We start from the raw sequence: 20,296 nt of genomic DNA on the forward strand, positions 1-20,296 counted from the left end.
CCTGTGAACTCTTCGTGTGTGTGCGAGAGAGAGAGAGAGACAGAGACAGAGACAGAGACAGACTTGGGTATGGTAGCCCACACCTATGAGGGTAAGGCAGAAGGATGGGAAGTTAGAGTCAGCCAACCTGGAGTATATGAGATCCTGTCTCTGGGGGAGGGGGGAGGCTTCTAAAACTATTCATTATCTAACTTCAAAATTAGAGCTACATACTGAGTTTGGCAGAAAGAATGGAAAACTCTTCACACATCCATTCCAGCTTCAAGAAGAATTTCAAATATTTCTAGAAGTCTTTCATTTGCAAGATCATATGCATGACTAAGACAAGTTTTGCAATCACCTTATCTTGACAAATATATCTATTCATGTGAACAACTTAAATTATCTTGAAATTATAAGTATTCTGTGAACAAAACAAAATGGAGATGAATGCAAAAATAGAACTATAAAATATGAGTAAAGTATAAATATGATTTTGAATTTTTTATCAAACTGCCTAATTTTTATTAGCGTTTAACCACAGGCTAAGGTAGACCATTAACTATATTAGTCTTTCCAACTATAAGTCTGAAAATTAGGATTCTTGGTTCTTACTACCATAAAAATTTAAAAATATACTCTCTAAATACCTTAACATCCTAAGTTTCTGAGGTAGGCAGCCTCCAAAATGACCCCAACTGATTCTGAGCTCCCAGACACCAATGCCCTTTGTTCCTGCCAGGGAACAAAGCTGACCTATAAACCAATAGAAGAATACAGAAATGACAGTGTAACTTCTGAGGTCATCTCATAAAACTTACTACAGCTTCCATTCTGCTCTCTCATCAAGCAAAGCAGACTGCCTTAAGTATCCCTAAAGAGATCCCAGAAATGAAAAATGAACTATTGTCTTCTATTAATAATCATCAGTCTCTTGCCCAGTGTAAATGAACAACCTTAAGAGTAGCCCTATCGGCTCCAGCCAAGTCTTCAGATACCTGAAGTCTCTGCTCCACTGGGCAGACATTTGGACAACAACCTCATGAGGAACCTTGAACCACTCGGTTAAATGACTCCAAGATTTCTGATCATAATTGTATGAGATAATATTTGGTAGCTCTGGCCAAACTTTTTTTTTTTTTCAAAATAGGCATGGTAGCACAGCTCTATAATCCCAAATATTTCTGGGAGCCAGAAGCAAGAGGAGATCACAAGTTTAAAGCATGTCTGTCTCAAAAATGAAAAGGTCTGGAGACACGACTCACCAGTTAAGAGTTGGCACTGCTCTTGCAGAAGACCTGAGTTTGGTTCCCAGAACTGAGGTTAAATGACTCACAACTGCCTCTAACTCCACCTCTAAAATCCAATGCTCTCTTCTGGTCTCCACAGGCACTGCACTCATGTGCACAAACCCCAACAGAAATATATACAAACACATAATTAAAAAGTAAAAAATAAAATATTCAAAAGTAAATAAGACAAAAAGACACTAAGTGTAATAGCTCATGTATGTAATCCCAACACCTGAGGTGTTGAGGCAGGAGGGGTGTTCAAGGCCAGCTTAAGCCAGCTAAAACTACAAAGACTTTGTCTCAAAAAAGAAACCTTTTTAAATTAAAAGAGAGCTAGGGTGTTTGCCTAACGTGTGAAACCCTAGATACAATCTCTAATACCACCAAAATACATATTTTTTGTACTCTTTTTGTTTTGACTTTTTGCACTCTTAAATGCCCTATGATAATAGAATGGCTACATGTGGCTATTGAACACTAAAAATGTGGTTAGTGTAACCAAGGAACTAAATTTTCCATTTTTATTTTAATTAATTTAAGCAGCCAAATTAATATTCAGTATCTACTGTACTAGACAATGAAAGTTTATGGCTCTGGGGATCATGTTGTTACCCTTGTTATTTTCCTATTTGAATTTCTGTTTTGGTTTTTTTCCTGGGAATTGAAGCTTAGGCCTTGCACATGCTAGGCAGGAGCCAAGCTCTACAACAGCCCTCCAATTTGACTATTTGACTTCTCAGCCCTTCAAGATAACAGAACACTCTCCAGATTATCGATAGTGATAACAATAAATTTTCCAAGTTGGATAAGCAAAGTTCTTCTTGTTGCTTCCAGTGTGAGGAAGCAATGCTAGCTAAAATGAGATATGGTAAATATTTATGCAAAATTAACAGACTTTTACCCATAAAGGGGCTGTAAGCATGGGAAAAAGCAGTTTCCCAGAATCCTGCAGGCAGAGGTCTGCAGTTCTCCCTCAGGGCTATGATGTCTCCCCACGTGTAACAATGCTTTCAAGAATACCACTTTCTCCATGTAATCTCTTATAAATACATTTTAGACCTAGAAAGATTCTAAAGCAACATTTCTGTAGACTTTCTTTACCTAGAACCTTTTACTTATTCAGTAAAAGACTTTGTTTAGGGGCTTATATTTTTAAAACAGCTGTATTTTTATATATTAAAAAAAACTAATTTTTCTGGTGCTACTAAAATATAAACTAAACAACAAAAAAGGAGATAACTATTCTAACAAGACATTTTCAATGTAGATTCTAAGAAAAAGCAGGGGGAGGGGGAGTGCCAACTTGCTTCTATTACTTATGCTCCACAAAAGCCCTATCATCAGCCAAGCTGGCAAGCAACACTTCCTCAATCCAAACCCTCCACAGGCAGAGAAGCTACAGTTCAAGGTCAGCCTGTGGCAAGAGTGAGACCCTGTTTCAAAAAGAAAAAAATCAAGGCAATGATAGCATTTACCTAGAAAGTACAAGGCCCTGGTTCAAGCCCCAGGACCATAAAACAAGCAATCATATTCTATTAAAAGGCATTTGCTGCTTTGTTTTTCCACCTTACACAGTCAGTATAATAAATTGTGGAGTTCTTTCTTATTGTTTTCTGTCTTTTAACAGCAAAAAATATTTGTATCAAACAGATCATAAACATATTAAAAGAACTTAATAATTGTGACAGAAAATGATTTACAAGCAAGGATTAGGCTTCAAATAATAAGAGAAGGAAGAGAAATGAAAAAGGAGGAGGAGGAGGAGGAGGAGGAGGAGGAGGAGGAGATGAAGAAGAAGAGGAGGAGGAGGGGGAGAAGAAGAGGAGGAGGAGGAGGAAGAAGTAACAAGAGGAGAAGGAGGAGGAAGAGGAGAAGAAGAAGAAGAAGAAGAAGAAGAAGAAGAAGAAGAAGAAGAAGAAGAAGCAGCAGCAGCAGCAGCAGCAACAGCAGCAGCACAACAGGGTGTGGTGGTGCATATCTATAATCCCAGTCTTTAGGAGACAAAGAATTACTGCCTTTTCTAGGACAACCTACTCTACATATCAAATTCCAGGCCAGTCAGGACTACACAGCAAGATCCTGTCTCTCAAAACACCAACCAAAGTACCAACAGCAAATGTCAAGAATCCTAAATGTGCTGGGTGTGGTGGCTCATACCTGCAATTTAAGATTGGACTGCAGACTCAGACCCTGTCTCAGAAACCCAAAAGCAGAGATAAACCCTTCACCTATACTGATGCTATTTCAGTTCTTCTAAAGACTAGGTAATGCACACACTATGTAGTGAGAGTGAAAAGTAAAGAAAACAAAAGAGTAATGTGTAATAGAAAGTAACCATATTAACATTTTTAACTTGAGAAGTAAAATCAATTTAATCATTATTACTTTGCACTACTATGTGCCTGAACCTGAGAGGAAGAGCCCAGGAGGCCAAGCCAGCATAAACAACATGGCAAGATCTCATCTGACAAAACAAAATAAACTGACTTCTTGCTATGATTTCTAGCATAAATCAACAAATATCATTATTACAGATAATCTCCTTAATATGAATTATAAATTTAAGTTTTTAAATATAAAATTAAAAAACTATTATTTAGCAAGGGAAAACAGCTGAAATTATGCATAAATTCAAAATCATTTTACAATCATTAAAAAAGTTTAGGAAACAATTATTTCTAAGGTTTAAGAGTCACAGTCAAGGAGCTGGAGAGATAGCTGGGACTGGAGCAATGGCTCAGTGGTTAAAAGTTGTGGCTGTTCTTCCAGAGGTCCTGAGTTCAATTCCCAGCAAGCACATGGTGACTCACAGCCATCTATAATAGGATCTGATGCCCTCTTCTGGCATGCAGGTATTCATGCAGAGCACTAATACATAAAGTATAACTAACTAAAATTTATAAAAGAGTCAGAGTCAATAACTTATTGGCCTCTTGTTATATACACTAGCACTTTTTCTTCTTTTTAGTTTGTTGAGACAAGATATGGCTACATAGTCCTGGCTGTCCTGGAACTAACTATATAGACTAGGCTGGCCTTGAACTCTGATAGATCCCCTTTATCTCTAGTGCTGGGATTAAAGACGTGTATTTACCTTGCCCAGCTCAATACAATAGAACTTAAATAGATTTTCTTGCAGTCTTCACAGTATATCTCAAAAAAAGTCACTATGTCTCTCTCTTCTTACTAAGTAACACAAGACGAACTGAACTTACCAAGTAGCCCAGGTTGGCTGGGTTGGCTGAAAATTTGTACCAATCCTTCTGCTTCCTGAGTGCTGGGATTGTAGGCATGAATCATCATACCCACCTGATTTAATACCATCACACTCACCTTATCTAGCACTTTGACAGATGCTACTCGACAAAGTAAATTTGCTCAAGGTATCCTGGCTAGTATAGAACAAGCCTAACACCAAAACTTAAGACTCTTTTCAACTTCAGCGTCACTCACTTTTCCATTACTGAACCTCTAACATAGACAAAAATAAAAGTAAATATTACATACATCAAATACAGGATTGAGATATCTATTCTTCTAAAAGTTACTTTAAAAAAAAAAAGATACTGGGTGTGATGGTGCACGCATTTGATCCCAGCACTTGGGAAGCAGAGGCAGGTAGACAGATCCCTGAGGTAAAGGCCAGCCTGGTCTACAGAGAGAGTTCCAGGACCGCCAGAGCTAAAACCTGTCACAGAAAAAGAAAGAGAGAGAGAGAGAGAGAGAGAGAGAAGAAGGAGGAGGAGGAGGAGGAGGAGGAGGAGGAGGAGGAGGAGGAGGAAAGGAGGAGAGAAACATGAAGAGGAGGAAGAAGATATGATTATTACTTCTCACACGTAATAGACCTACTCCTATTCTTAGAAACAAACAGCTCCCTCACCATTGCACTGAGTAGCCCTGGGGAGGACTTCTTTTCCCTGCTGTTTCCATCCAGGCAACAGAGCCTCTTTTCCTTTAAACACTGTCTCAAGAATTCTAAGCAGGTAGAATTGCTGGGTAAATACAGTAACAAAAAAACCACAAACCCTTTCTAAATTGGCAACAGCATATACAACTAAAATGCAACCAAAGTACTACTGTCCTGACAAGGACGGAACAAGTATTTATCTCTGAAAACTAGTGCTTTCAATTGTGAGATAACACTGCAAATAAGAAGAACGGCACATCAAAGAATTATTCACCATGGAAAATTTACTCATTTTAAATAGAATATGTTGCTCTGAGCAACCAAAACCAGAACCAACTCAACAGCAAGAAAAACCCAAATTTAAATAATTTTATTTAAGCTGACAATAGTCATTTGCAACTGTAGTTTGTATCTCCTACATGGACTCTGAAATTAGATTAACAACAATTTAATTAAAGGAACCAAGAGCTATTTCAATACCTAAGTATCTACAGAAATAAGAAGTCAGTTAAAATTATTTTTCAATAATGGTATTATATTAAAATATTTCCATCATAACAAATATATTACCATAATTGTTCACTAAACACTGCACACTCTCTTTGCTGGCACCACTGTCACATGCCAAGTACAAATTTTAAAAAGGGGTTCTCTCTTTGATTTGTTCTCCACTGTTCACCAAAACTAAATACTCCTACATGTATAACATAAGCCCCTTACTCCCTACAGAGAAATAACAAATATATTGCCTGCACTGATATTCTGAGTCACAATGAAGGCTTGAAGGCCCATTGATTCATTTGCCTGAGCAAATGACATTGATTTCTAAACTAAAATTGGACCCTTTACTCTTACTATGTTATCATTGTGACAATCTCAGGATGATAGCTCTTTTCTCTGACAATATAGGTGAACATAGGGCTTTTATAAGTGATTCTGATACTCTTCTCCACATTAAATAACATCACTGACTGAGCTCCCAGAAGACTTGGAGCCATTAAGAGCTGGGAATCCTTTCAATTGGCATTATTCCAACAGAAGCTCAGTAAGAAATGAAACCTCCTGCAAATCAAATCTGTTGCAATGTTATTTTTTTCCAGAGGTTAATTACCTGCTTCTGACACACACACACACACACACACACACACACACACACACACACACTAAAGTCAAGTAAAGAGGTTGGGAAAGTAGATCATGTTGTAAAGCCTCCTCCAGAAACACTCCATGAAATCAAAACAAGATCTGGCTGTCAAACTCTACACACTCCATGAACATCCTCTCCAAATGACGGCACTCTAGAGTTCTCAGTACCACTGTCTCAAACCACTAGGCGGTGAGGATATAATATAAGAGGTCATGGTCCCAACTAAACAGTCTCAGTGAGACACTCGCTGGTGATATCAGGATATCCAGAAGCTTCACTGTAATCCCCTGAGGAGAAGCAAGGGAAACAAACAGATAAACCAAGAAAGACATACACTGATCACTGTTGAAGCTAATGACAGGAACACAGAGGCTCAACATAGCACTTTTCGTACTTCTGTATGGAAATAAACCTCTCACATACTCCAAACAACCTATATGATAAACATTTACTGAACAACTCCTTTGGGAGACTGTATTATTGTCCCTACTTAATTCAGCCTCCACATTCCTTCCTTAGAAGGAGTTCACAGTCTTACCGATGATCACATGCCTTGCAATGTCACCTGTAGGAGAGATTGCATCCCTACCCCACTGACAATGAACTTTATCTTGTTCTAGCCTATGTCCTATAAGCTAATGTGATGTATGCATAATTGAACAAAAGCTTTAACAGTCATCATATGTGGCCTGGTATAGTGGCTCACACCTTTAAACTCAGCACTCCAGGAGGCAGAGTCAAGTGGATCTCTGATATCTGAGGCCAGCCTGGTCTACAAATTGAGTTTCAGGACAACCAGGGAGAGAAAGAGAAACCCTGTCTTGAAACAAGCAAGAGTCAGAATAATGCTTCTATCAATGTCCTTGTTCTTGTCTCTGCCACAGTATCCATGAATTTCAGATGGGGACATTCCTTCAGCCAGGTTCCAAAATAAGACCCAGGAAGTGATGGTGCAGCCACTCCACACCTGACATTGCAATCCTGAAGTTTGCTGTAACAGCATAATCTGCAGATATTTGCAGATGACACCCACCATTTTGGGACATGTGCACAGAATCTTAAAATGATAGGCGGCTATGTTTTGTGGTATTTTTGAAAGCAAGGGGTGGTGATAAACACTTCTAATTACAGCACTCAGGAGGCAGAGATGAGAGAATTTTGAATTCAAGATTACCCTGAACTACACAGCAAGACCTTTTCTCCAAAACAGGAACAGTTTTAAACATAGTTACTTCTGAGTAGTGTGTCTGAGAACCAATGGAGGTGTGGAAATTGAGGAAAAGAGCAGGAAAAGTTACTTTGCGACGTGAATTCATAGTATTTATTCTCTCTTGGTATCTCTGCCACACGCAGAGTTACTTAAGCCACTTGCTTCTTCCTTATGCTTTTCCATACCAAGAATATAGCAGAGCTAGTATCCAGCACTTAAAAGTGAACAAGCATCTTTCTGGTCTGGAGGACTGACAATTAGATTTAAATTTAAACTTACGTAAAAATTCCTCATTACAAATATTGTTTCCTTTTTAAGTATCATGGACTAAAGGGAAAAAAATAAAGTGTAACATTTAATTCTATCAGTTTGCTAACTTTTAGGTTTCAGGAAAGTAAAAATTTTTGCATATGGATGATGAAGCTATTGATCAAAAGGAAATTCTCTCCATTTCATTGTTTTAGCTTTTCACTTACCCCATTGATGAAGTAGCTTGTTCTAAGTGTTAATTCTGTGAACAGGACTTCACCAGTACTATAGACAAGGTGTCTATAGCTTCCTTACGTTTCCTCATGTAAAGGCCAGGAGTGGTGGAACATGCCTTTAATCACTGAGGCAGAAGTAGAAATAGGTAGATCTCAGTGAGTTCAGGGCTAGCCTGGTCTACATAGAGCAGAGTTATATACTAAAATACTGTCTTTAGGGGCTGGAGAGATGGCTCAGTGGTTAAGAGCACTGACTGTTCTTCCATAGGACTGGGTTTCAATTCCCAGCACCAACATGGCAGCTCACATCTGTCTGTAATTCCAGTTCCAGGGGACCTGACACCCATGGCAAATGCTAATGCACATTTAAAAAAAAATACTCTTTATAAGAGAGAGAGAGAGAGAGAGAGAGAGAGGAGAGAGAGAGAGAAATTCTTTCCATGGGTGGTGTATGTGGGTACATATGCGTGTGCGTGTGGCTGCTTAAGCATGTGGAGATCAGAAGTCAATTTTTTGGTGTCTTTATTGCTTTTCACCTTTTTTTTTTTGAGACAAAGTCTCTAACTTTATAAATTTTATATCTGTGTGTGTGTGTGCACACATGAAGTGTCACAACACTTGGGGACACAAGCGCCACAGCATTGGTATGTGTTAGCAGAGTGTTATGGCACTGATGAAGAGGTTGGAAGACAACTCTTGGGATACAGTTCTCAACTTCCATCATGTAGGTCCCAGGGTTGCTGACAAGCACCTTTACCCACTGCTATCTCGTAGGCCCAGAGACAAGACCTGTTACTGAACCTGTAACTCACTCATTGGCTAGGATGGCTGACAAATAAACTCCCATGGATCTGCCTATCTCCACCCCTCCCCGTTGCTGGAGTTACAGATTTCCACTGTGCTCCCCCAGCTTTTACATCAGTGCTAGAGATCCACACTCAGGTTCCCATGATAACATAGCAGGTACCTTACCAACTAAGCCATTTCCCTAGTCCCAGAGAGAAAAAATTCTAACCATGATTCTGGTGGTGATTAGAAACCACTTAAATGCCTACAGAAATCAGTTCCACAAAGTAACACTGTATTGCACCACCATGTTTTCACTTGGGCTCAACAATATCTGACCACCAGAATACCCTGCAAATACAATTAGAAATAATGTCTGTACTTCCCATCCTAGACTCTCAAAGACCTTTATAAACATCAATTTAACTCTCGCATCACCTGAGCCATGGGTGTTACACAACACTGTAACCAGCTATCCCGCTACCATAAAATACTCGGATACCCCTTCAACAGTAGTCACCCTGAGAAGTCTGGCCCAAGCAGCCAATAAAACAGGAAATATGCTGACAGTGCATGTGCCACCAACAATCTCTAAGAAGACCAGACCTTCACCCACAATAACCACTTCCTCTGAGTAAACCACAGAGAGACACCAGGCAAACCACAGCACAACATCATGTGTGTTGAACACAGGCAAGACAGATAACCCATCTAAAATCTATACAAAAACATAAGTGAGCTACATGTATTTACATATTATTTAGGGACATTTTATTCTACTAATAGGTACTGTCTGCATTAAGTGATTGACTTCAGAGTTAGTACCTTCAGATGCTCTGGGTTTTATACGAAAATGAACATTTTCTGAATCCATGGAAGATCTAAAAAAAAAAAGCTTCTGACATATTAATTATACAAACTGAAAAGTTTATATTTAATACTATATTATAGTTCAAAAGTAGCATCTTTAATAACTACAATATACTTTACAATGTCAAAATAAATGGCAGTGTGATCAGTGGCTAACATTAAGACATCTTCCTCTGTCCTCCCTTCTAGCATTCTTTTTCTTTGAAACAGAATCTCACTATGCAGCCCATGCAGGTCTAGAACTAAAGATCCTCCTGCCGTAGCAGCCAAGGGCTGGAACTAGAGGCATGTCACTACTATATTTTTAATTGTTTGCTATATGCTTGCTATGCGTAGTCCCAAGCCAGAAAGACTTTTTTCTTTTTTTTTTTCTGGCTATTAAACTTGTCTCTAAACAGAAGGAAGCCACCTAGGCCTGACACATGACCAAGACTTTAAAGACCAAGAGTCAGCACTTGAATCCATTAAAAATCATTTAGGGTGTGAGTCTGCACTCTCAGCTACACTGAGGCGTGTCAGTTTAATACAGGAACCATAATAAGGTTCTCCCATTAAGAGTCAAAAACACACGCTTATGCACTTGGAGAACAGCTCATCTTCAGAACCATTACATACTACTCAGCAAGACCACAGTCTACACAGTATTCCAGGAATCAGCTCCACAAGGATCATATAGACATCTCACACATGACACCAGACATCCTAAGTCAAAAACATAAAACTCATATTTTCCAAATTCCAAAACTTACTGGTAAAACCTAAAAGATCAAGAATAGCTACTTAAATAACATTAGGCTAAGTATCAAAGGAGAAAGTCTACTAAAAAAAACATTGACGAGTTCTATAATCTTAGATGTTTTACAGTAATTGAAATATACACTTTCTCCTGTTGATATCTTGTCAGTAATAATTCTCACAAATACAAGGAAGTAAAATGGTTTTCTGAGATTCATTTTTAATTATATATTTTAATTATATGTGTACTTATTGGAGGGTACCTGCTTATGAATGCAAGTGCCTATAAAGTCAGGGGCAGTTCATCCCCCCAGAGCCAGACCTGTAATTTATTAAGAGTCTCCTGATGTGGGTGCTGGGAACTGAACTTGGGTCCTCAACAAGAGTAGTACATACTCCTACCCTGAGCCATCTCTCCAGACAGAAGAAAGCATTATTTAAATTTTAACACTAATCTAGTCTAACAGGAAATTACTACTAAGCAAGCACTGCAGAGCTATTTCTTAAAATTAATATGAAGATATAAAGGAGGTAACATTTTAAGTAACAGACTGAACCAAACCACTAGAAGAATAACAATTTCCATATGACTCTTACCATATTACCTTAAAGTTACAGTTGTGTTTCTTCATCCCTAGCTTTGTCTTTACTTCTGACTAATCAGAATCAGCAAAGGCTCCAGACAATATTTCTACATTCTACTTTTTGATGTATTAGGGGAACTACATTTGAAAGAATCACTTTATAAAGAAGTCTTCTAAAACATGAGTAATTGTTTAATTAGCTGATTTGGTAATTATGTTATTTGTATATGTTTGTTTCATTTGGTTGCTACAATCTCTTACACCTATTCTGAATGCTACCTAAAATAAACATAGAGCCAGAGAATATAGCTGTTTGCCCAGCAAGCCTGAGGCCCTGGATTTAATCACGTACATGCATACATCTATCTATCTACATTTCTTCTGAGAATCTCTCCACAAGTAATTTGGGGGCTAGAGCTGGAGAAAAATCAAAGAATTTAGAATCACAGTAAAAATAAGTTGTAACTTGCTTCTCTAGAATATGAATCATATAGAATATCACATTTTGTACCACGAGACCAACTAAGAAATGTACTAGGATAGCAAATCAGGCAAAGCTAATAAAATATTAAGAGAGACAGACTGACATTTAGACAATGGAACAAGAAAAAACATAACTTGACTAAACAAAGAATTAAGGGGAAGAGAACCATAAGGAACGCAGCAGCTAACCAAGAGAACCAATACAAGCATGCAAACTCAAAACGGCCAGAGAGCATCATTTGGCCTTGTACAGCAAGGAGACACAAGTTACCAGGACAACTTAAAAAGAAAAGCTTGAGCCGGAGAGCAGGAAAAGCTTCCTGACTACAAAACCTATTGGCGACGTTGTTCAGTCTCCTGAGGAAGTGACAAAAGCTTTATTCTCAAGAGATATTTAAAGTTAGCATAGATAAGGGACCAGGAAGAAAGCATCCTGTGAGAAAAAAATACCCTATTCTTTTTTGGTGAGGTTGGAAAGCTACTAAACAATGGTGAACAGAAAAAAATAATAATATATGCAAAAAGAAAACAATTTAAGGTTTTAAAAAAAAAGAGCTAGGCAGTGGTTGCACATGCCTTTAATCCCAGCACTTGGGAGGCAGAGGCAGGTGAATGTCTGTGAGTTTGAGGCCAGCCTGGTCTACAGAGTGAGTTCCAGGACAGCCAGGGCTACACAGAGAAATCCTGTCTGGAAAAACAAAACAAACAAATAAACAAAAATTAAAAGGACATCTTGAATCCAGAAAAATCCAGATTCAAGCAGTTTTCTAAGAATTATACTACCACAGAATATCACTGCATACACAAAAGAGTATTTTACTCAAAAGGAGTTATGTCAGTATTCTGAAGATTCCTAATTAAGAGAAGGGATCATATCTCCATGTTAATCAAATCATCAGATCCAAATTTTAACAGAGGAGACAAAATTAAGTTAAGCCTCCTATTTCTGAAAACATTATCCCAGTCCACTTCTGGGAGATAATTATGTAGTAAGACCTGTTTGCGGCTGCTTTGCTGGAGAAGGAACGCCAGCACTGTCACTGCCTTACAACCCCACCATCAAGCAGCATTTCTAATAACTGTCAGACAAGCACAGCTAAAAATCCCTCCATCACCTGTGCAGAACCATTAGAACAGTTAACACTGCAGTGCTAACATGTGAACAACCAGAAATCACTAACACATCAAGTGGTATCAGCAGGCTAACACACTTTTTATGATTTCAAATAAAACATCCTTTGTCCGCTCATGAAACAAATACAAGTACAATGAGTGTGCTTTTAATATGGAAGACTACAACTCCAATTTTTTTAAAAAGGTTAATTTGGATTCTCCACGTTGACTGGTAAAACTATAGGAGTACATATACTATAATGCAGACTTATACGAATCAGGACTTTATTCTGAACTTAGAAAAGACAAAACATTATGAAGCTGGCAGTATGACCCTCCTTATTCTCAATTTCAGGTCGGTATTTAAAATGGATCCATTTCGTAAGAAAATGTTACAAATAATTACATCTTACAGATAATGACTCATGCAACCTTGAAAATAACACACAACACTAAGAGGGTAGGTTGCTTGTTTTTGTTATTAACTAGAACTTATAAGACAACTTTGACAGAAAAAATGAGTAATAGCTCTACTTTATATATGAATGTAAAGGTATAGGTCTCAATGTTCACTTTAAAAGCTTGCTTAAAAGTTAACCTTAAAGCTAAATTCAGTGCTAAGTAAATTCCAACATATCAAAACCTTTTGCCAATCTACAAATCAAAAATGGCAAGATCTGCAGGACCAAAAAAAGTCAAGGACCAAAATTAAGGACCAAACAAAGTCCATGGAGCTCAAGGAAGACTCTGCTGACTTTCCAACCTGCACCACCCTTAAAACTTGCTGTTACAGAATGGCCTGAAATCATTCACTGGGTCCACTGAAAAATACATTCTCTCCCCTCTACTTTTTAAATGAAATGTCAATCGCCACAGTATCTTCTAGGAATAGAAGCAAGCCAGGGAGCACTGAAAGTTATTAGGATATGTTAGGGCTAAAGACAGCAACTAATGCAGATAGAAAAATGGCAATCGGACATCTCTATCACTTTTCTAGTCTTCTGAACTCACAACAGTTACAGTGACCAGAAAGCATACATAAAATATTTGATTTTAAAAAAGGCTTTTCAGATATACTACATAAAAACAACAGCTTTTATAAACATACTTCATAAGTTTGAAGGTTTAAAAAACAGTGGGTGCCGGGGTTTAAAAAGAAAAAGAAAAGGAAACAAATGAATGTGTGAATTTAACTGCAAAATAATAACAGGATGTACCAGAGTTCTGAGTATCCAAAGTGACCAATCAGAGCCTAAACATAGCTGAATTCCATCCCAGCCCCAGCACGTCCCTAACACAAGAATAAAACCCTTCTTATCTTGTTCAGCCATGTGTCGCCTGCCACAAACTGCAAAACAGAACAACGCCCAAAACCAGCTCGTCTGATTTCAACTGAGGACAGACAGACTCTGTAGTCAGGAGCACCACAATGAAAGAACTCCAACTCACACAGCTGGCCTGGTGGCTCTGCACACTCTACAGAACAAAGCCATGCCACATACAGTACTTCAAACTTGAAAGGGTCTCTGAAAAGCTACATTGGCACTATTAATTTGCCAACAGCCCTAGAGTTAGCAAAGTCTATCTACTGTACGCTGGAGTCAGTGAGAGAAGAAGTACAGAAAGCTGAGGGAAACTAGGTTTTACATGGAGAACTTTGCTAAGGCTCTCTGGCATACAAGCATTACTAAACCAGTACTTCCAGATTTCACCTCAACATATATTCAAACCAGGAACTACTCTCTTAAAGAGAAAGGGCTGCCTCACATTTGCAGAGACGTTTACAAGAAAAAGTAGTTGTCACATACTAATTCTCTTTTTTGAAGGAAGAGAAAAAAGAAAAGCCAAACCCCAGTGCCTGACAAAGATCAGGATTTCAATCAGTTTTAAAATAACCCTTCTATAATCTTATTTTATATGACTCAGTTGTCTAAAGCAACCTAGTAAAGGTTTACATGGAGAATACCCACAAAGCATTAGCATATTGAGACTGCTTCCCTTTACCAATGTCAACTTTATTTCCTCTGTGTTTTGATACAATATGCCTTTAAGCATGTTGGGAGGAAGAGGCAAGCAGAGCTCTATGAGTTCGAGGCTAGCTTGGTCTACAGAGTGAGTTCCATGACAGTCAGGGCTGTTACACAGAAAAACCCTGTCTGAGGGAGAAAAAAATAATTAAGAAAAAAAAGGGTACAACACTCGATTTCATAGGATGTGCATCCACTGTTCGCACACAAATACATAAGAGCAAGAATCCTGCAGGGAAGGAGCCCATCTCTTCAACCCCCAGCACTCTAGAAGCTGAGGCAGGGGACTGAATGTCTTGAGCTGGAGGCTATAGACTATGCTACAAGTACAGCCAAAAACATGCAGCAAGAATCTGACTCAAAAACAAAAACAAAAACAAAACAAAACAACGCTGGGCTCCGGAGGTGGCTGAGCACTTAAGAGCAGAGGACCCAAGTTAGATCTCCATTACCTAGGGTAGACAGCTCACCATCACCCTGGGAATCCTAAAGCCACTCCTGGCTCTGAGGCACCTGCACTCAAATGTATATACTCACACAGAGAAACACATATGCAGAAGTAAAAATACAAAAATAAATCTTTAAAAAACTGCATGTTTATAGTTCATATGTTCAATTATGTTATTAAAAAGATCCAAATTTCAATGTTTTCTTTCCAAGAAAGAGAACAAAAAACCCTGAGAAGCAAAGTTGGTTTAAGAAAAAAAAAATCCTTACATGGGAGCTTTTGTGTGACTTTTGAGTGCAATGAGTCAGTGACTCTAAATTCTGTTTCTACAAATTAAACTCCACAGCATCTTAATGAAAAGCAGGACTCCGTCAGTTTCTGGAAGTCTGCTTATCTACGCGCTCAACTGACAGGACAGGAATTGAACGAACCAGCAAAACAATTATCTGGACACCTGTGAGTGATTTCTCAGAAGCAAACACCATGAAAGGAGAAGGAGCAAGGATGGGGAGGCGGGAAGACACAAAACAACTGTCTCTACATATATGTAAAGTGTATTTGCAGGAAAACTGAAAACGAAATTCTGCCTAGCAAAGTACACAAACAAAGGGTAAACATACGTAGTTTAAATATTTAAGGGCATCTTTTAGGTGAACGCTCATGTGACACTGCAAAGCATCAACAGGAAAAGGAAGTTCTGTCTCTGGAGGAACTGTTATGGTATGATAATGGAATTTGGCCCCTTTAAAAATCAACAAATAAGTCTCACAATTGGGTGAGACTCTCTCATCAGAAATTAAACTGCTTTCTGCAGGAGCACTACTGTTGCACTTAAAGACTCTGCTTCAAGTATTTGGATTTTGTTTTGTTTTGGTAACAATATTTAGGTTAACTTAAAAAAATAGCAAGCTAAAATTTGGAAGTAACATACAATGTCATAATTAAATTGAGAAATAAATACGCTCAAGGAACCAACTTGCTTTCACTGAAAAGTACTCAAAAGAACTCTAAAGTGTCAGAGAATGACACTTGGCCACATCTTCTATACATAACGCCATGCAACCCTGATTAACAAACAAGATCCACCTGCCATGCCTAAACCAGACTTGGGGTTTACATCTTTAAATGCTAGAGCGTCTTGAAGATGAAATATAAAAAAGAATAATTAGAAGCAGGCCCCATGATTTTCCCTCGTTTCCTTCAGCTCCTGGAAACTGTCCCCAACAAAAGCCCGTGATTTACTGGTAGTGTCAACATTCTGGAAAATTAGGTAATTAATAATTAAACACTGTGCAGGTCACGTAAAAAGAGATCAGATTCACAAATCACCAAGCTCAGATTCACAAATCACCATGCAACAGAATGAAAATTAAGTTCACCCACAGAAACTCCTAAAATGAAGAGTCTAGAACTACCACAGGACAGGAATCAACCTGATGATGCACCAATACCCACCGACCTCGGGCTCTGACCTTCACCCAAAATGACCTTCCTCTGGCTCCAAAATGAGCACACTATCTTAATGCACCCGACAGAAAACCACAATCCTGGCTTTCCTTCATTTCCTCTGAGAATATGGGGAAAGTTTCTGTCCAAAAAAACTGCATTTCCAAATTCAATCAACCGGATAACTTGGCAGCAACCCTAGACTAATTGCACAGCTCCGAAACAACCTTCTTTCCTATGCCTGTCAATTGCACCAGTTGAAGGCAAATCTGCGATCACCGACTCCCCTGCTGCGTGGGGCCAAATCCAAGGAAGGTTAGCGACCGAGGTACTTCATACCCACCTGTCCGTGATAGTTGACTGTGTGCCACTCATTGGGGCCCTTGGCGAGAGGTCTTCTTTTTATCCAACTTGCATTTTACAGTAACACCTCCACACCCCACCCCCAGTACTCTGGGATCAGGCTCAATTTCGGCAGGGACACAAAAGTCCAACTCAAAACTCCATTCAGTCATCTAGAACATCCGATTGCAAGGGGTCAAGGAAAGGGGATGCGGGTTGAAGCAAAACAAGTTATCTCCCCAAACAAACCGAACAAGTCGGCCACAAGGCGAGTTCTAGAATTAGGAATGATCCTCAGCAAAGCACGAAGAGGAAAACTTCGTCAGAGGGAAGTCGCGAGACGGGATCCCAGATCCCTCCGGGGCTGTGGTAGGATCGGCTCGAGGACGGGCGTCGCCTCCTGTCCCGGAGTCGGCGGGGCCCGGCCCTCGGGTCCCCGCTCTATCTGGGGCTGCCGGCCGCTCGTGGCCGCAGACTACGCCGCGTCTCGCGCCGTCCCGCGACCGGCTCGCGCCGCCCCATGTCCCCGGGCCCGGGCTCTGAGCTGCTCCGCGCCGCCCCCACCCGGCACCGGCCGCCGCGCTGACAGGGTCCCTGTCTCAGTGCCGCGGGCAGCTCCCCATCCCTCGGAGGCCCCCGCGCTTCTTCCGCAGTGGCACGACGGCTCCTCCCCGACGCTCTGGTAGGCGGCGGCTCCCGCGAGGAGCGGGAGGTCCCGGCCCGGCCCGGAAGCCCGGCCCCCGAACAGCGGCGGCGGCGGCGGTGGCTGCTCCGCGCGGAGGGCCGCTCGCCGGGTCCTCAGGGGCACTCGCGGGAGCGCGCGCAGGGCGGGAGGGGGGCGCCGGCGGGGATGGGCCTTGCGACCACCGCGGGCACGCGCGCGGGTTCCGGTTCCGGTTCTGTCTCCTCGGCCCGGCGCGGCTAGAGCGCGCCGAGCCGTCCCCTCCCCCGCCGACTTTTTGGGCCCTTCTCCCTGGGACTTCGGGAAGCCGGTTCACCCGGGATCCCTCCGCTCCCGGACTCTCCAAACTTGCGCGGATACCTCCGCGCAACGCTGTCAAGGGGGGTGGAGGGGAGCGAAAAGTAGTTCTGCGGGGCAGAAGCAAGCTGCTTCTCTCTCCGCCTCCAGCCGCTGTCCTCACTGTCCCTGAATGCCCTCTAGGTCCAGTCCAGAGTGTAGCTTCCACCCGGGACAGCAAACGAGCCATTCTACAATCCCGGAGTTCACATCTAAAGGGTCTTCGGGGAACTCTCTGCCTCTCTCGAGCTGGAAACTTTTATTCTTGAAGGGAATGTACTCGTTCCCGGTGTCAAATGCTTTTGATGGCTGCACACGAGCCCGGGTCCACGTGCCCCGACAGTGTTAGGCAAACCCGCACAAAGACAGGTTTGGGGGTGGTCCACTCACCTGGGACACCTGCTGGCCTAGCCTTGCATCCGGGGGTGGCCAGAAAAGACTGAGAAGAAAGGATCTGGGCCCACACTGAAGCCAGGAGTTCCTGATATAAATATTGCTTTTAGGCTGTTTTGCCTTGGCAAAATGCACTGTATTATTTGCCAAATTGAGAAAGCATGGTGCTTTCCACAGCAAATTAATAAGCTTGTTGTGAAAAGAGATGGGAGAAGAAATACATGTGTCCAGTAAACAGTATCAGGGATCCCTTTGAAGAGTTCCCAAAGATTGTTTTCCGGTTTCTTTTTCGATGGGGTAGAGGCATTCAGCTATCCATGCAGTTTTATAATTGAATAATTCTGTCCCTGAAGAAATGAAGTACCACGACACAGCAGGGTTCTCCAATTCTGCCTGCAAACATCAAGTGGCTATTCCTTTCATACAATTATCTTTAGACTTCGGAGCTTCGAGCCGTGTCAGTGGGAAGAGACTTCGGCCATTTTGTGGAAATCAAATCTAATAAACTGCATGTGGAGAGGAAACAGTTACCTCTTAATAATGCTGTTTCCAAGTCATTCCACAACAGTTCGTGGAAGGATTCATTATCCCTGAATAGATGTATGAGCTCAAGGTGACGTGATACAGGGTACAAAGGGGGGAAGATAAACAGGCGCCTGAAATGACTCTCTTGCTGGATTTTTTTTTTTTAAGTTCAGGGCACAGCCAGCTAATTTTGTAATGTTTATTTTTGGAAAGAATAGAAGCAGATTCGAGTTCAAGCCACTTTCCTAATGATCAGACCTGGACACGTTGCCATCTGCTGGTAAATCCCAACATGGCAATTCTATCCTGAAGACGCCACTTGTTTCTACCTATAGCTGGAAAGAGTTCCAGAAATCTATATACAATAACCAAAATGCAGACCTTAGCCCCAAGCTTCCTCAAGTTGTCTCGCGTGTGCTGTCCTCCTTGCCTTGCTCTAATTGTGTTACAATGCAAGCTTCCAATGAATGGAGTCTGATGACTCATCAAATCATGCACTTTAAAAATAAGTTCCCATCTTCCTTTCCAGTCCGCCTCAATGCTTAAGTTTCAGGAATAAAACAAACTGGGAACGTTTCCTAATTCACCTTCTCTTCCTTGCATACAAAACCTTTTGGCAAGCTGCTTTCCACATCTTTCCAAATTTAACAAACACCAAGGTTCTAGCTGTGAGCAGAGAAGGCATTTTGCTGTGGGAAAGCTTCAGAAGATGGTCAGCAAAGGACTGAATAGCCAGCAGTCACTCACTCCAGAACTGCTGTTTCAATAAGGAGAATCTCTAATCACTAGCAAGGCCTTGGTTTTATCTAGTTATCCAGAAAGCCTGGTTGTAGCTGTTGACTGTTCCATTGTCCAAAAAAAGTCTACCTATAGAATGCATTCAGCAGAGCCAAGCAAACCAAGGCCCACTCCTTAGGTCATACATTGCCCTTTACCTAGGAAGGTGACAGCAGTGACCCAATCACTGAACATGCAGTTTTCCAATGAGACTTCCTCTAAGCCACATTTGTGCTCTGATCCATTGTTTCAACATGTTTATTAAGGACCTACTGTGTCCAGAACTGTTCTAAATATTAGAAATCCCATCGAGCTAAATATGGTAGCTTATACCTATAATCCCAGCACTTGGGAGGCGAGGCGGGAGGATTGCTTTGAGTTTGGAGGTAGTCTACATAGTAAGTTTCAGGCTAGCCTGTCTACAGAGTGTGTGGCCCTGTGGGGGGGGGGGGGGGTACAGGGGTGAGGATATAGCTCAGTGGTAGAGTGCTTGCCTAGCAACCCTAATGTGAGGGGGGTGTTCGGGGCAACTGCTCAAACAGGTGGCAAAATCAGAATGATATTCTTCCTCTTTAGGCAAACTATTTCTGTGTGCTGATTGCTATCTTCCCTATAAAAAAGTAGGAATGATTAATGCCAAAGAGTAGATTACTGTCACCACGAAGTTGAATAGATGTCAACATTTCTACAAGCCAAAGGCTGTTAAGTCACAACCAAGATACAAAGGCA

At 40.8% G+C, this 20,296-nt stretch overlaps 1 protein-coding gene across 2 annotated transcripts in view; it reads right to left on the bottom strand.

Annotated features, from left to right (window-relative positions):
• The window catches only part of Arhgef12 (Rho guanine nucleotide exchange factor 12), a 132,089-nt gene extending 114,260 nt beyond the window's left edge, over window positions 1-17,829 (bottom strand). For both annotated transcript variants that reach the window (XM_041657885.1, XM_041657884.1), the window contains exon 1: window positions 16,856-17,829. In XM_041657885.1, the coding sequence (XP_041513819.1) occupies window positions 16,856-16,887 (32 nt within the window). In that variant the 5' untranslated portion in view covers window positions 16,888-17,829. The remainder of the gene's footprint in view (window positions 1-16,855) is intronic.
• Between the last annotated feature and the right edge of the window lie 2,467 nt (window positions 17,830-20,296).

Source organism: Microtus oregoni, unplaced genomic scaffold (genome assembly GCF_018167655.1).
Source record: "Microtus oregoni isolate MIOR12 unplaced genomic scaffold, Mior012 000008F_ref0000371, whole genome shotgun sequence".
Taxonomy (NCBI): Eukaryota; Metazoa; Chordata; class Mammalia; order Rodentia; family Cricetidae; genus Microtus; species Microtus oregoni.